General features: G+C 45.1%; 1 protein-coding gene across 1 annotated transcript in view; it reads left to right on the top strand.

Annotated features, from left to right (window-relative positions):
• The window catches only part of MAST2 (microtubule associated serine/threonine kinase 2), an 84745-nt gene that overhangs the window by 56878 nt on the left and 10787 nt on the right, over positions 1-17080 (top strand). The window contains exons 6-12 of the mRNA XM_021718379.1: positions 1817-1892; positions 4374-4583; positions 11378-11479; positions 14621-14753; positions 15558-15619; positions 15882-15967; positions 16406-16614. Coding sequence (XP_021574054.1) covers positions 1817-1892; positions 4374-4583; positions 11378-11479; positions 14621-14753; positions 15558-15619; positions 15882-15967; positions 16406-16614 — 878 coding nt within the window. The remainder of the gene's footprint in view (positions 1-1816; positions 1893-4373; positions 4584-11377; positions 11480-14620; positions 14754-15557; positions 15620-15881; positions 15968-16405; positions 16615-17080) is intronic.

Below are 17080 nucleotides of genomic sequence, written 5' to 3'. Positions count from 1 at the left end.
AAGGATTTAGCAGCATAAATATACTTTAGACTCCATTCATTAAAAGGTAGTAGTGGTATCATAAATTCTGATCGTAATTTGGCTACAGAACCCATAGGCCCAGGGTGCATGACTTAGGTCAGCTAAAAAAGTTGCTACTGATCAGCCAGGCTTGGTGGCTCAGCCTGTAATCCCAGCAATTTGGGAGGCCAAGGTGAGTGGGTTTGAGACCAGCCTGGTTAACTTGGTGAGACCTCATCTCTACAAAAAATACAAAAAATTAGCCGGGCGTGGTAGCGTGCGCCTGTAGTTCTGGCTACTTGGAAGGCTGAGGCAGAAGGATCACTGGAGCCCAGCAGGTCTATCCTGGGCTGGCCATGAGTGTGCCACTGCACCAGCCTGGGTGACAAGTGAGACTCCAACTCAAAAAAAAAAAGTTGCTGTTAAGGTGACTAACTTGGGGAAGAACCCCGCTTCAACAGTATGATTAAATGCTCATCTGAATCTGTCTTTAGCCCCTGAATCACCTGGGCCCATCTTCATCAAATCAAGCAAACTATAACAGCTGATTTATCTGTGAATTCCCTAGGTTAATTTTCCATTCTCTTTGGTATTAGCTGATAAATCTGTGCCAAAATTCCAGGCTAAGGAAGATGATGGATATTAAAATGAATGTGACTTTAATGACTGAGCTCAGCTTTTCAGGGTACCTAGGAGGTAATGAATTAGCATTAGTTCAGGATGGGATCCCAAAGGAGCAATGCCTCCCAGGAAGAATCCCTTCAGGTAATGTGAGTACTGTGAGTAATAGGGAGTAAGCTGGGCCAAACCTCAAAGACTGGTTCAGGTCCAGAGATCAATGAAGATGGTGGCTGGGACTTCAGTGCAAAGGATCCAGAATACAAATGAGTGGATATGCATCCCCAGTGCCTATCTTTGTCTCTCAGAGTTTTGGTGGTCTCAGAAACCCACACACAGTAAAGGGAACCTTTTAGGTCAGCTGGAATTGAGAGGACCACATTGATGCTCAGAGAAATCCCTGTATATTACTCTTAAATCCTTAATACTGTGCGTCAATAGAGCAGGTAAAACATGGCACAATTCAGGTAAGATAGTTCTGAACCTAGCTTAACCCAGCTGGGATTACATGTCATGGCACTAAACTGGGCCGGACCCAAATATCCAGTTAACTATGTGACTCAAATTTTGAAATCCCTTAAGGAGATTTAACTACACATGGGCCAGAGGGGAAGATTTAGACTCTTAGGGAAGATAATAAAGCAGAAAACATATTGGCTCACTTCAATAAATGACCCTGACTCACAACAGGCTAGATTGGCCTATTCATCCCCCAGGTCAAAACCCACATTCATCTCACTGGCTGCAGCCAGTTTGGAAAAAAATATATAGGTGTGCAAAGTCTTCTTTGGTTGCTTTGGTAGTTGTTTGATTTTCTTTGTTTCTGAGAACATTCTGAGGTATACCCAATCCCACTGGCCAAAACTTAGAGGACACAGAGAATCCTGTGTCATCCTAGGAAAACCCCCAATGGGCTTAGAAGTAGGCTCTTCCTTTCTAGGCCTTTCCAGGCCCTGGCAAAGGTATTTGTGAAAGCCAAGCTTCTTGCAGGAAGATAGTCCAGCTCCAGATGGTACCATTTTGAGCTGAACAAGGTGCACTGGAAGCTCCAGAAATAGGAAAGGCACTCAGCACTCATTAAGGTGGGAGTATGTAGGGCACTGAAGACAGTAGGAGGTGCAAGGGCTCTGGAGCTGGCCATCTTTCTCTTTGATAGTTCCTTTGCACTAAAGTAACATGAATGTTCCTTCTTTTTTAGTCCTGGACGATCCCCCGTTTCCTTTGACAGTGAAATTATAATGATGAATCATGTGTACAAAGAAAGATTTCCTAAGGTAAGAATCCATTAAACAAGAGATAGTTATGCCCCCAAGGATAGCTCCCTACAGCAGTCCTCAATGGGAAGGCTTTGGAGTAAGGGAATGACATGCTACCTACAGAGGTAACCAAGAAGAAAGTCACACAGGAAGAGGAGGATACAAGCCACAAGGACCTCAAGACTGTTTGAGAAGAAGGAGGCAGCAGGAAACTATGAGTCTGGGGACTGTTTGAAGAACTTTTCCTCTCCCACTCCCCAGGAAGAGCTATGTCAAGGGGGATGTCAGAAAAGTATCCCACCATTCACTAAAGGGGAAAGAAAGAACTGGGGACTTGATTTCTCACCATGCACATGAGGATCCACAAGTCAGGTTCATGTATTATAGGATTTGCCCTCTGGCAGCACCTTCATTTGCTAGAGATTTCTTAAGCAGCATTTTGTTACCCAGCACCAAAGAGGGCATAGACAAAAGTATGCTGCACTGACAAAAAGAAGGCCAGAGAAAGCAAGTAAGGAGGGAAGACAGAGCTGAGTTGGATTTGCGTTTTCAAACAGGAAAATGCTGAGGAAGGAAGGTATATTGCTATCCTGAGAGAGCTGAGAAATAGTAATTCACACCTCTGCAGTTTGACTATGAACCTCCTTGTATGTGGAATTAGACCTTGTTTTCCATTTGCATTTCTTTTTGAACACCACATGCTTGTACGCTCTGACCTGGCCTTCTGAAGATAGGCCCTGTTTCTGCAGAACTCAGCCAGCTTTACCTGAGAGGACAGTGGACTACTATGCCTGACAACAGAGAACATGAAGTGCTCAAGCCTTTCTTCATCCATCCACACCTCCCTGGGTCTGTCTGTTTATCCTTGTCTGGGGTGTGCAGTGAATGGTGCTCCTCTGAGAGTCTCTAGACTTTAGACGATCTCTTGGACACACATGGTGGTTTAGGGAGATGGTGTAAAGTTCTTGAGCTTTTCCCTCTTGCTTTACACAGTGAAGCATAGTAATGAGGAAGAGTACAGATTCTGGACCCAGACTGACTGACTTTTAATCTGACTCTACTGTTTACTCCTGGAAAGATTATTTAATTTCTCTGAGTTTCATTTGCCTCAACTATAATTTGTAATAATAAAAGCTTCCATCTCATAGGGGTTTTGTGGACATTAAGCTCTTTTGACAGTGCCCAGGACATAATAAGCACTCAGTAAGTGTTAGCTGTTAATTCTCTGCTAAACCTGTGTCCTGTGGTCTATGCTTTCTAGCCTTGGTGTGGGACTAAAGAATAAGAACAAGGAAGAGGGCAGAACAAACAGCAAGGAAATCACTTTGTTGTACTTGGTCCTTTATAGTGAAATTTCAGAGTAGATAGCATTGAGAAATGTATCTCACGTGTTTCTCCTCCTCATGTGTTAGGTGTTATCATTCTAGCATTGTGTTTTGCATGTCTCTAAGTCCTTCCTGTGAGATAAACTATTGTTAGAGAAAATGTTTTAAGATTCCTTCTCTTCCGTCTCTCCCCTGTTCCCACTCTTTCTCTCTCTTCCTCTTACCCTCCACACACATACGCACACCCCACATGTATGTGAAGTACACATACATTTTCCTAAACACATACGGGAAATCAGAAATCATCACCTGGTAGCAAAGGAAAGAAGGCGGAGTCCTACATAGGCAGCTAGGAACTTGTTCATGGATGTGTATTTGTCATTTTGACATGACTGTGTGCTTAGGTCCCCAAGAAGCTTCTGAGCCAGATCTTCATTCTGCTCTGCTGGGGATCCAGGCCAGGGTCATGTTCTTATTCACAAGCCCTCTTCCCAACTTGACATCTGTGACCAGGCAGGTTCACATCTTCAGTAAACACTCTTTGAGCACCTGCTTAGGCCCCTTGGGACTAAGGTTAAGGAAGAAGATCTTGAGATAAATAAAGCTCTCTCTCTGACTTGAAAAGCATCCCAATCCAGAGAAAGATTTAGAAATTAGCAATATCCATACACTAAGTTTACACAGTTGGGAGGCTCTAGTGGAAGCGGAAGGAATGGAAACCCTATTTTGCCTGGGGGAATGAAAGACTCCCCCAAGGAGGGATGATGCTTGAAGTGAGATTAAAAGGATAATTAGGAGTTTACCAGGATGTTTGGCAGAGTGAAAAAGTCACACATAGGGAACAGCATAAACAACTGAGGCAGGAACCAATACAGTAAAGAAGGAAAACAGCAAACACTTCTATGTCCTTAGAACAAAAGGACTTTCCCTGCAGGGAGTTACAGGAGATGGGCAAAACCAGGTGTTAGAGGGCCTCAAATGGAATACTGAGGCTTCTTGACTTGACTTGAAGATGATCTTTTCGTGTCTCCAGTTACCAGGTTTCCCAAATGCAACATCAGGAAACCAGGATTACAGGGAGCCTATCCTTATGCTGTTACCAGGTCCTTCAGACTTAACTCCAACTGAGATGGGACTAAAAGGGAAGTGTTTCTTTTCTTGCCTTTATTCCCAGGCCACTGCACAAATGGAAGAACGACTAGCAGAGTTCATTTCCTCCAACACTCCAGACAGTGTGCTGCCCTTGGCAGACGGAGCCCTGAGCTTTATTCATCATCAGGTGATTGAGATGGCCCGAGACTGCCTGGATAAATCTCGGAGTGGCCTCATTACATCACATTACTTCTATGAACTTCAAGAGAATTTGGAGAAACTTCTGCAAGATGTGAGTGTCTTTGTGTGTCTTTGTGCTGAGGCTCTGTTCAAACCTCCACATGGTATTGGATTATTAGTCCCAAGCTAAGAGCAGGGTGTTAGTGGTATTCTCAGCCAGCCTTCTTGTCATCTACCCCCAAGTATGGTGCTGATGCACTTAGATTCATGGTTGGTATCAGAGGAACTCAGTTCAGTGGGTACTTCCTTTTCCAAATCAAGAGCTGTATTACTCTGCTTGAAGTTCCAACATTGGTAGTATTTATAAGTATTTAACTAGGGGATTTGTTACTCAAAGCCAAAAAGTGGCCCTAGTGGCTGTGATAGGCTCTATCCTACTGGAAATATTGGTTTAAGCAGAGCCTTCAGACTTCCTCAGCCAAGGGAAAACAGGTTGAAAGCTTGTACTATGGGTTTATCCATTTGCCAGTGCTCCATTTGCATGGTCAGAATTTCTCTAGTTATGACTTACATGTTTAGAGACCTGATCCTCCCCAGTGTGCAAAATCTCTTAGAGGCTAATCCAGATATGACCAAAGCGAAAGCACACAAGAACTCTTAACCACTGTTTCATGCTCCAGTGCTTATTTTGCTATTGGCCTCTCAAATAATGTGGCCAGATGTCTTCCCACTTAGATCACAACTGCCCCATATTGTACCACCAGTACAGTTTGGGGGAAAGGGGCATGCCTATCTCCCCAGAGTTCTTAATATCACCAGAGAATTTCCCAGTACAAAACCCCTTCTTACCTCCAGGCCCAGGACCTCTCTCTGGAGTATTACCAACTAATCTAGAGCCCAAGGCTAATGATCAAACAGAACTTCATCATGTTAGTCTAGAAATCAGAGGAGCAGGGTGTTTGAAAAAAATTGAGGAATAGTCAAATCTAGAGATAGAATGATTAAAGATAGTTATGATTATTGTTATCAAGTAATGGAGTATTCCTCATATATAAAAGAAAGCAGATTATGCCCTCTACCCCTAAAAGATATAACTGACTCAGTAGGCAGGAGTTACAGTGAAAAAGGTTTTGATTAATTAGGTAAAAAAGTGCTTCCTGGCCGGACTCAGTGACTCAGCCTGTAATCCCAGCACTTTGGGAGGCTGAGGCGAGTGGATTACCTGAGCCCAGACCGCCCTGGGCAACTTGGTGAGACCTCGTCTCTACAATAAAAAACAAGAAATTAGCCGGGCATGGTAGTGCACGCTTATAGTTCCAACCACTTGAAAGACTGAGGCGGAAGGATCGGGGGAACCTAACAGGTCGACGCTGGGGTGGCAGTGAGTGTGCCACTACACTCCAGCCTGGGCGACAGAGTGAGACTCCAACTCAAAAAAAAAGTGCTTCCTTCTATAAAAGTGTCCTTTTGATTTCATGGCAACTCCCTTGGGTCCCCTCCTACTGTAAGAGCTTTTCTGTCCTCTCAATAAATCCTGCTTTCTTTAAAAACAAAACAAAACAAAAAAAAGTGTCTTTCTGATTTCAAAAGAAATACATTCAAACATTGTAGAAGTTTGTTTCTGTTCAAGAATAACCTTCTAGCCAGGCTCAGTGGCTCAGCCTGTAATCCCGCGCCTTGGGAGGCTGAGGTGAGTGGATTGCCTGAGCCCACGGGTTCGAGACCCGCCCGGGCAACTTGGCGAGACCGCATCTCTACAATAAATCAAAATGAGCCGGGCATGGTAGCACGTGCCTGTAGTTCCAGCTACTTGGAAGTCTGAGGCAGAAGGATCGCCGGACCCCAGCAGGTCGAGGCTGCGGTGGCCAGGAGCGGCCACTGCACTCCAATCTGTGCGACAGAGTGAGACTCCAACTCAAAAAAAAAAGGAATCAGAGATTGCTACATCAGGTAGAAGATTAATGTAGAGTAACTTCCAAAGTTTTGTGTATGTCTGAGATTGATCTTTTTCTAAAACACTAAAATCAAAGCCTTGCTTTTTTCTTAGAATGATTGCCTCTGAGGGTAGGTTGTTTGGTACAGTAGGAAGAGCACTGAATTTGGAGCCAATTTGTTCTTCTGTGACCTATTTGCTAAGGCCCTCGAAATACAGAAAAGAACTCAATGCAGGCTCTGTTGCAGGAAATTTGCCATTGACAGGGTTACAGACCCATCAACACATACTCAACAGTAAAAATAATCGCTGCCTCTTAGTGACATGTACTGTATGTCAGACACTACACTGAATACTTTATATGAATTCTCTTGCTTCCATGTATTGCGGAACAATGTGATTGATGAGCACTGAAGAGAGGTAGGTTCTGAGCGCAGAGGTGAATGTGCCGACTGTGCGTAGAAAACTTAGGGAAGGTTGAGTCTTCCCTGACAATAGGTAGGAGTTCACTAAAGCTAGGAAACAGTATAAACAACTTCTCAGAGGTGTACAGAAACTTGTTGCATTCCAGAAATTACACAGAGTAATTTGGCATGACTAGAGTAAAAAATGCCTACAAGGAAACGTTGGTAGATGAATTTGAAGATTTAGACTGGGAGCCCAATGGCGAAGGGTCTTGTGATAGGTTTAGAATTTATTATGAAGGCAATGGGGTATATCATTCAATGGTGTTACATTGAAAAATGACATATCAGGTTTGCATTTGGAATAATAAAAATCAGTAACATGTATGGAGCACTTAATACATGCTAGTTTCTACATTGTCTCATTTGATTTAGTCTTCACAACCCTATAAGAAAGGTACCTATTATTATTTCCTAAATTTATAGATGAGGAAACTGAAGCTTAAAAGAGCTAAGTAGCCTAAGGGGTAACTCATTTCTTTTTTTCTTTTTTTGAGTTGGAGTCTCATTCTATCACCCAGGCTGGTGTGCAGTTGCACATTCCCAGGCACCGCAACCTCGACCTGCTGGGCTCAGGAAGTCCTGAAACTACAGACATGCACCACCACACCCAGCTAATTTTTTGATTTATTGTACAGATGAAGTCTCGCCACATTGCCCGGGCTGGTCTTGAACCCATGAACTCAGGCAAACCTCTCACCTTGGCCTCCCAAAGTGTTGGGATTACAGATTTGAGGTCACTCCACCCAGCGGTAACTCATTTCTTAAGTAGCAAAACTAGAACTTAAACCCAGGTTTGTTTTATTCCAGAGCCTAAAATACATTTTAAAGCACTGTGTCAACAAACATTAACTGACATCTACTGTAGAGGGCACTATGCTAGGTTTAGCATGTAAGGAAAGAAAAAATAAGACACAACCTCTCCACTCACTAGGCCCGACAGTGTAGCTGTAGAGACAGACAGCTCATTATAAAACAAGATGAGGCTTGGTGCGGTGGCCTATGCCTGTAATCCCAGAACTTTGGGAGGCTAAGGCAGGAAGTTCACTTGAAGCCAGGAGTTTGAGACCAGCCTGGTCAACATAGTGAGACCCCATCTCTACAAAAGCTTAAAAATTTAGCTCCATGTTACAGCATACACCTATATTCCCAACTACTCAGGAGATTGAGGCAGAAGGATTGCATGAGCCCAGAAGTTTGAGGCTGCACTGAGCTTTGATCCTGCCACTGCACTCCAGCCTAGGTGACAGAGCAAGATGGTCCCTCTAAAAAAAATGTTTTTAAAGAAACAAAAAACATGATAGCACCATAAGGTATGTGCAAACAGCTAGAAGAACGTAGAAAAGGGAGCGATTAATTCTTGTTCTTATGTGTATCTGTGTGTGCTGGGGGCTAGACAAGGCTTCACAGAGTTGAAAAATATTTGGGCTAAGTCTTAAAAAAAATAAGGATTTCACTAACTGCCCAGCCTCTCTCTTCATTTCATAATCAATACTTTTTTAAAAAGGCCGGGCTTGGTGGCTCAGCCTGTAATCCCAGCACTTTAGGAGGCCAAGGCGAGTGGATTGTCTGAGCCCACAGGTTCGTGACCCCCCGCCCTTGGCAACTTGGCAAGACCTCGTCACTACAATAAAAAATAAAATAAAAGTAAAAAAATAAAAATAAAAACAGATAAAGGTTCTCATTTGCTAGTTTCCTTTCTATATAACCTATTCACTACTCAGTCTTCTGCCTTCCAGTTTTCCTTCCAGTCATTCCACTAAACTGTTCAAACAAACGTCACCAGGGAACTAATTGACCAATTGTTAAATCCTATGGCCTCTTTCTGTCCTCATTTTTCTTCACCTCTTTGCAGAACACCATGAATACCTCTTTTTGAATCTTTCTCTCCACCCCCCACCAGCAGTTGTCAAGTCACTGTTCTTACCAGTCTTGCTGCTTCTTCACAAGTTTCTTCTCTGCCCGTATCTTTTTTTTCTTGATACTATTTTCTTTTTTAAAAAAATTTTTATTTTAAAGATGTGGGGTATAATTCAGCGTTAGTTGTACAAACGTTCATTATGTGCCAGGCTCAGTGGCTCAGCCTGTAATCCCTCGCCTTTTGGAGGCTGAGGTGAGTGGATTGCCTGAGCCCGCAGGTTCGAGACCCGCCTGGGCAACTTGGTGAGACCTCATCTCTACAATAAATCAAAAAATTAGCCGGGCATGGTAGTGTGCGCTTGTAGTTCCAGCCATTTGGAAGGCTGAGGCGGAAGGATCGCTGGAGCCCAGCTGGTAGAGGCTGTGGTGGCCGGGAGCAGCCATTGCACTCCAGTCTGGGTGACAGAATGAGACTCCAACTCAAAAACAAAAAAACAAATGTTCATTGTGCAGGTACCCCCTTGTTGATGAGGTGTGTCCCACCCTCCCCCCACAGATTCCCACTACTGCCAACTCCCCCCTCCCCACCATCCCATCTCTTAAAAGCTGCTGTTTCACAGGATACCATCCTGCGTGTCTGCTTTCCTATTTCCCTTTTCTCCACACCCTTCTTGATGTTACTCCCATGGCTTCAGTTGCCATCCCTACACTGAGGACTCTGTGTGACTGCCACTCTTACTGTTCTCCAGATCAGCTCACCCAGCAGCTTAATGGACTCCTCCACTTTGACTTCCCTGTATTGGTTCATATTATTTGTTTTCAAGTAATAGAAATCTGACTCAGAATAGTTTAAACAGTAAAAGAAAACTCATTATAAGAGTAAAAAGAGTGGGTCTTAGAAAACTGAAGGTAGTACTACAACCAGGCCTTAAGAAGGGACCACAGCTAGAAACCAGAAACTGGGAAGCTCAAGAAGTACTCATTCTCCTTTTCTTATCTCTGTTTTTCTCTGTGCTGCTTTTTCTCTATCTCCATGGTAGATATGGCCATCTCTTTTCACAGTTCTTTTTTTTTTTTTGAGTTGGAGTCTCACTCTGTCACCCAGACTGGAGTGCAGTGGCCGCTCCCGGCCACCGCAGCCTCAACCTGCTGGGCTCTGGTGATCCTTCCTCCTCAGCCTTCCAAGTAGCTGGAACTACAGGCGTGCACTACCACGCCCGGCTAATTTTTTGATTTATTGTAGAGATGAGGTCTCGCCAAGTTGCCCAGGCGGGTCACAAACTGCAGGCTCAGGCAATTCACTCACCTCGGCCTCCCAAAGCGCAGATTACAGGCTGAGCCACCGAGCCCAGCCTCTTTTCACAGTTCTTATTCAGTTCTGCCACATTGATATTAACAATTATATTTCCATCCTTTTAAAAATATCTAGACAAGTAATCACTGGTCAGCTAATTGGGGATGGGAGGGAGCATGCAGTCACACAATACAAATTTGGCTCCTAGAAACCAAATCAGAAAAAAGATGAAGGCTCCTAGGCCTAGCAAACATCTAAGAAACTACCTAGTGTAGGCACCTTAAATTCTACAAGACTAAAACTGAACTTACCTTTTCTGCCTAGCTGCTCTTTCTCTGAAAACTAAATGCAATGTGTTCTTTTTTTTGAGTTGGAGTCTCACTCTGTCACCCAGGCTAGAGTACAGTGGCACGCTCACAGCCACCACAGTGTCAACCCACTGGCTCAGACCATCCTTCCGCCTCAGCCTTCCAAGTAGCCAGAACTACAGGTGCATGCTACCATGCATGACTAACTTTTTAAAACTTATTGTAGAGATGAGGTCTCACCAAGTTGCCCAGGCCATTTTCGAACCTGTGGACTCAGACAATCTGCTCACCTTGGCCTCCCAAAGTGCTGGGATTACAGGCTGAGCTACCATGCCGGGCCACAATGTCTTCTTTACCTATCCTCACCTAGCCGACTTATCTTCTTATAGTTCCTATTTCACTTATTACCTGAAATTTCTCTACAATTGAAGTGGTAGTTACCTTCTATCTATGCTTCTTTCACCCCTCAACTCTTCTCAGTCATCTGCCTCTGCTGTAGCTCATCTGTGCACATTCTTACTGTCTTGACTTATGCCTTGCCTTCTTCATTTGAATTATTTCCACTGCCTGCTAATGGGTTTTCCTGCTTTTGTATCTGTGCCCTCTTCAGTGTACCCTTTATACCACAGCCGAGTGGTCCTCCTGAAGTACCTATGTGGTCATATCACTCCCCAGCTTTGAGGCCTTTTTATTCATTATAGTCTGTCTGGGGTGGAAAGTGAACATCAGTGAAGGCTCCATTGGGGAGCTGCCCCCTAAACTGGGATCTGGAGGGTAAGTGAAGCTTGTTGAATGGAGGAGCAGGTAAAGCTGTATGTTCGTGTGACATTTCTTGGTGCCATATAGTGTTCTAAAACTCAAATGGTTCCTGATGGCAACTTGTTCTTTCTCACAGCCAACTAGCCTTTTCTGAGTTCTTTGCTTTGCAGAGCTCTCTATACTACCAAATTATTTCTTCCTGTAATCAGTTCTGCTCAGTCTGGTCCTGCTTAGCCCAACGATACTGGACCAATAGATTTCTTAAGTGACCTTTGGTCTTCTCTATAGGCTCATGAACGCTCAGAGAGCTCAGAGGTGGCTTTTGTGATGCAGCTGGTGAAAAAGCTGATGATTGTCATTGCCCGCCCAGCTCGTCTCCTGGAATGCCTGGTGAGTAGACTCTGGAAAGTTTAGCCTCAGAGATTTGGAGGGGAACTATAGAGGAAGTATCTTGCTGACAACAGAACTGTGATGGCACTCACTGCCATTTCTGTTGCTGAGGTTCTTATTTAAATACAATTTGCGGCCTGGCGTGGTGGTTCAGCCTGTAATCCCAGCACTTTAGGAGACCGAGACAAGAGGATAGCTTGAGCCCAGGGGTTTGAGACCAGCCTGGGTAACTTGCTGAGACCTCGTCTCTACAATAAATCACAAAAACTAGCCGGACATAGTGGCGTGCATCTGTAGTTCCAGCTACTAAGAAGACTGAGGCAGAAGGATCACCTAAGTCCAGCAGGTAGAGGCTGCGGTGGCCGTGAGCGTGCCGCTGCACTCCAGCCTGGGTGATAAGAGTGAGACTCCAACTCAAAAAAATGTATATGTATGATTTCCAAGCATTGCGGAACTGAAAAGGTTCCCATGAGGACAAATGGATGGTCCTGAGGGGTGTGGCAGAGAGTAGAATTAGTTTGGCCCACCCTCACATGAGCAGGCCCCAGTTCAGTGGGGACCCTGGAGACAAGGAGCGTGGGCCAGTGTAGTTTGTAGAATTTGAGTCCTTCAATTAATAATTCTGTTATACTTTACTGAGTACGTACTTCATACTAGACACTGGTGGCACAGATATGACTAAGGCAGAGTCCCTGATCTTAGGAAGCTCCCTCAGCCTACAGGCTCACACCTGTAATCCCAGCACTTTGGGAGGTGGAGGCAAGAGGATTGCCTGAGTCCAGGGGTTCAAGACCAGCCTGGGCAACTTGGTGAGCCCGCGTCTCTATGATACATCAAAAAATTAACCAGGCACAGTGGCGCGCTCCTGTGGTTCCAGCTACTTGGAAGGCTGAGGCAGAAGGATTGCCTGAACCCAGCAGGTCAAGGCTATGGTGGCCGTGAGCATGCCACTGCACTCCAGCCTGGGTGACAGAGTGAGACTCCCACTCAAAAAAAAGATGCTCCCTCTACAGTGGAGTTAGGGAACATTAGGCATGAGGACATGTAACCAATAAGGGCAGTATTACAAGAAGTGTTGCAACTCAGGTCAATATAAGGTGCAACAGGAACCTGGTGAAGGACCTGCTTTTGTCCTCATTGGAATGAACATTCAGTGAACACTCTTTGGGAGACATGAGGGTTATTCAGCAAACTGAAGATGTGTTTGTTGAGTAAGTCTCCAGTCTGCCAGGTAAGAGGTATGGGAACGAGCATCCAGTAGAGTATCGGCTGAAGCACTGGGGGAGAAGCCTGGAAGGTAGGCTGCAACAAGGTCACAGGGGGTGTTGGAATTTTGCATTATTCAGCTCAAGAGTTTTGTGTTATTCTTAAGGCCACTTGGAGCCAACAGAAAGTTTAGGTAAGAGTGTGACATGGTCAGATTTACTTTTTTCTTAACCAACTTTATTAAGAAATAGTTTACATGCAATAAAATATATCCCTTTTGAATGTATAGTTCATTGAATTTTAACACATACATGCTTATATAATCACTGCCACAGTCAAGATAGATATTTCTTTTACCTCCAGAAGTTCCCTTGCGCCCCTCTGAGGGTCAGTCCTTTCTTTTTCCAGCTTTCAGATAGCCACTTATTTATTTGTTTGTTTTGAGTCGAGGTCTTATTCTGTCTTCCAGGCTGGAGTGCAGTGGCATGCTTAGGGCCACAGCAGCCTCAACCTGCTGGGCTCAGGTGATCCTTCCACTTCAGCATTCCAAGTAGCTGGAACTGCAGGCGCACGCCACCACACCCAGCTAATTTTTAAAAAAAATTTATTGTAGAAACAAAGTCTTGCCAAGTTGTCCGGGCTGGTCTCAAACCCCTAGGCTCAGGCAATCCTCTCACTTCCACCTTCTGAAGTGCTGAGATTACAAGCATGAGCCATTGCACCTGGCTTAGCCTTCTTTCTTTCACTAGAGATAAGTTTGCCTTTTGTTCAGTTTTGTATAAACGAAACCATATAGAATAGATCTGACTTCTTTCACTCAGTGTAATGTTTTTGGAGATTTATACATGTTACACCTATCAGTAATCAGTTCCCATTTCTTTCTGTGTAAATATTCCATCAGATGTAGTCCTAAGAAACATTACTTTGGCTACAATATGGATAGTGAATTGGAAGAGAGGGCCAGGGCAGAGAAATCAGTGCAGAGGCCCTTGAAAAAATTTATGTGAGAGTGGGTGACCAGAACTAGGACAATGGTAGGAAAACAGAGAGGAAGAGGTGGATTAGAGAGGTATTTATGAGGTAGACATTCTGACCAGATAAGGACTGAGGAAGAATAAAAAGTTAAAAGGACTTCCAGGTCTAACTTAGATTATATCCAGATAGGTAATATTATAGTTCTTCAAAATAGTGAGACTGGAGGGGACAAAAGCAAAGTTCAAAGCAGAGGTTAGAGTTGTGATAGAGCAGAGAGAGGTTCCTCCTCAAGAACATGAAGACCATGACTAAGCAGGGCCTCGGAGTCAGGCCTGGGTTGAATGCTGGTGTTCTGTTCGATCCTACCTCTGTGACCATGGACAGTCAGTGCATCCCTGTGGGCCTTGATTTCCTCACTAAGGTCAAAGAATTACTGTGAGGGTTTAACCCAGAGTGTAGTACTTAGTAGACACTCAGTAAATGAGACCCTTATTATTATGTACAGATAAGGACTGTACTCTGTTCAACGGATCTCTAGCCCCAGCACACAGAAAGTGCTCAGTAAATATTTAAAGGTATGCACGCACTGGTAGGACTGTGGCAAAGCTCTTGTGAACCATAACTGAGTGTGTGCCAGGACTGCTCTGTACTGGGCACCTGAACACACCTAACAATGCCTTCTGGCTGATGAGAGACTTCTTGAAACCAGAAGCTGTGATCCTTATTGCTGAGAAGACAGCATATACTTAGGATGTCCAATCTGGAGGTAGCCTGAAGATAGCTTTATTCCCCATTCCCATGATCCCTGAGTCATGATGTTTCTGAGTATTCGGGGGTGGAGGTGTTCTGTCCTAAGCGAAAATCTTGTTCCTCTTACTCTGCTGTATGCTGTAAAACCAAAAAGCCCAGCAGTCTTCACTTGGGTCTCTCACCACTGACTACCTGTCTCCCCTGGTACAGGAGTTTGACCCTGAAGAGTTCTACCACCTGTTGGAAGCAGCTGAGGGTCACGCAAAAGAAGGACAAGGGATTAAATGTGACATTCCTCGCTACATCATTAGCCAGCTGGGCCTCACACGGGATCCGCTAGAGGGTGAGCATGCTGCCTGGTGGCTGCAAAGAGGCCCCACTACTGGCAAGCTCTAACAGCAGAGAAGCCACTTGGAAAAGAGACCTAGCTTGGACATGGACATGACATGTACTTGAGCACCTCAGGACTATAGAAGGCATCCAGTGATTTCTGACAAAACAGCCTTTCCTTTGGAAATGCTATTCACATCTGCCTTCCCCACCTGGGTTGCCCTAGTCCAGCTGGGTTGTATTTAGAGCCTCAGATCAAAAGAAGTCAGCAACAAGAACCACAATCACATTTGCAAAAATGGTCCTCCTCTGCCTACTTGCTTCTCCTGCTGGCCACCTTACAAACCCTTCTGTATCTTTGGGGTGATCCAACTCAGGGCTTCAGAGGATATTTCTGTTCTTCTGGGTTGCACGCTGAGACCCTGCATGAACCACAGGCTTACAAATCCCTGGTCTACAAGTATCCTCTTCTGGCCCTATTCAGTGAAGCAGCATCCTGGACAGCATGATGGGAACTAGTTGCCCAGCTTTAGGCCCTGTTTTCCTGGAAATGTCCCAAATTTATAAAATTTGCCAGGCCTTGTGAATAGCACTAGACTTCTGTTTTTAGGAGTAGCGATAGTATTTGGCTTGTTTCCTTATCCAGAAGTTGTAACTACATTGAATTTGATGCCACAGGACTGGATTTGCATCCCAGGCTGTTGCAGAAAGCATTAATACCTACCCTACCTACACCTGTTATGTGATCTCAGGGTACTGCTGAGATGCCTGACGTTGCCACACACATTTTGCTGTTGTATCCTTGTTTTGTTTCCAGAAATGGCCCAGTTGAGCAGCTATGACAGTCCTGACACTCCAGAGACAGATGATTCAGTTGAGGTAAAGACTCTGAATTCCTGCCCCAGTGCTGGAGCCAAGGCTCTGAAGCAAAGGGCTATGAATTTCCTTTAAGTAAACATCTTAGGGAGAGATGGGGGAGTTGGTGGCTACAAACATTCTCTGAGAAGTCATTCTGCCCCTGAAAGAACGAGCAGGAAACTGGAGAAGGCTAAGAGCTGAGGTGATGCTGAGGCCACAGCTTCCCCAAGCATATGGACTCTGAGAAGCATGCCTGACTCCTGCTTTTTCTGTTGTCTTTCAGGGCCGTGGGGCATCTCTGCCTTCTAAAAAGACACCCTCTGAAGAGGACTTTGAAACCATTAAGCTCATCAGCAATGGCGCCTATGGGTAAAGGCAGGGGTCAGGGTGTGTTCAGGACTGAAGCTGAGTCAGCCCTTGGTGTCTTCCATGTGGAAGTATATGATGTGCAGTCTTTTGGGGAGAAGATGCCTCCAGGGTGAACCCTCTCCCTCCTTGAAGCCTCCTGGAGAGGCAAAAGTTCAGATTCCTTTGACATCTGAGCATTGTTCCTTTGTCAGGCAAGCTTTCCATCCCTCTTGGTACCAGGCTCTCCTCCTCTCCTTGAGCTCTGGGAAAGCATTTAGCTATGTCCATAGGACCTGGTCTATCAGGAAACTTAGTTCAATGGACCAGGGTTCCCAAATCCTTCTCATTAGTATGTACACCACTGTTCCCTGCAGGTGTGAGAGAAGACAGTTTGGGTGTTGGAGGGCACAGCTCAGGTGCTAAGGGCCTCTGGGGGCTAGGCTGGGCTGTGTTTCCCAGGGCCGTGTTCCTGGTGCGGCACAAGTCCACCCGGCAGCGCTTTGCCATGAAGAAGATCAACAAGCAGAACCTGATCCTACGGAACCAGATCCAGCAGGCCTTCGTAGAGCGTGACATACTGACGTTTGCTGAGAATCCCTTTGTGGTCAGCATGTTCTGCTCCTTTGAAACCAAACGCCACTTGTGCATGGTGATGGAGTATGTTGAAGGTACTGGGGAAAAGGTGGCCTGGCATGGAAGCCAAGGCACAGTCTGAGACTTAGCCCTAAACAGTAACCAACAGCACTGTATAAGTTTCAGGGCCCAGCTTCCCAAACCCTCTTTGGTATTTATTTCTGCTTCAGGATCTCAGAGACCACTTGGCCATGATGGGCAAAGCTCCTTGCCTCTATCATGAGGCTGCCCATGTCAGGTGAGACAAGGGACACTCTGGGACAGGATATAGCAGGCCAGTAGCTATAGAATCTTGCACCCCAAAACCTGCACACCCTCTACTGCTGGTGCCAGACAGGAAACAAAGGAGTTAGCAGAGCTCCAAAAGCCCAGGGTTGGGTGCTGGGAGGATTGCATTAGGGCCCTCAGAAGAAGGGAAAGTTAGGCTGGGTGCGGTGGCTCATGCCTATAATACAAGCACTTTGGGAGGCCAAGGTGAGGGGATTACCTGAGCCCATAAGT

This window comes from Carlito syrichta, unplaced genomic scaffold (assembly GCF_000164805.1).
Source record: "Carlito syrichta isolate Samal-C Ts95f unplaced genomic scaffold, Tarsius_syrichta-2.0.1 Scaffold312148, whole genome shotgun sequence".
Lineage (NCBI taxonomy): Eukaryota > Metazoa > Chordata > Mammalia > Primates > Tarsiidae > Carlito > Carlito syrichta.
Note: the sequence above shows the minus strand (reverse complement) of the source record. Positions and strands in the feature narration are given on the sequence as shown.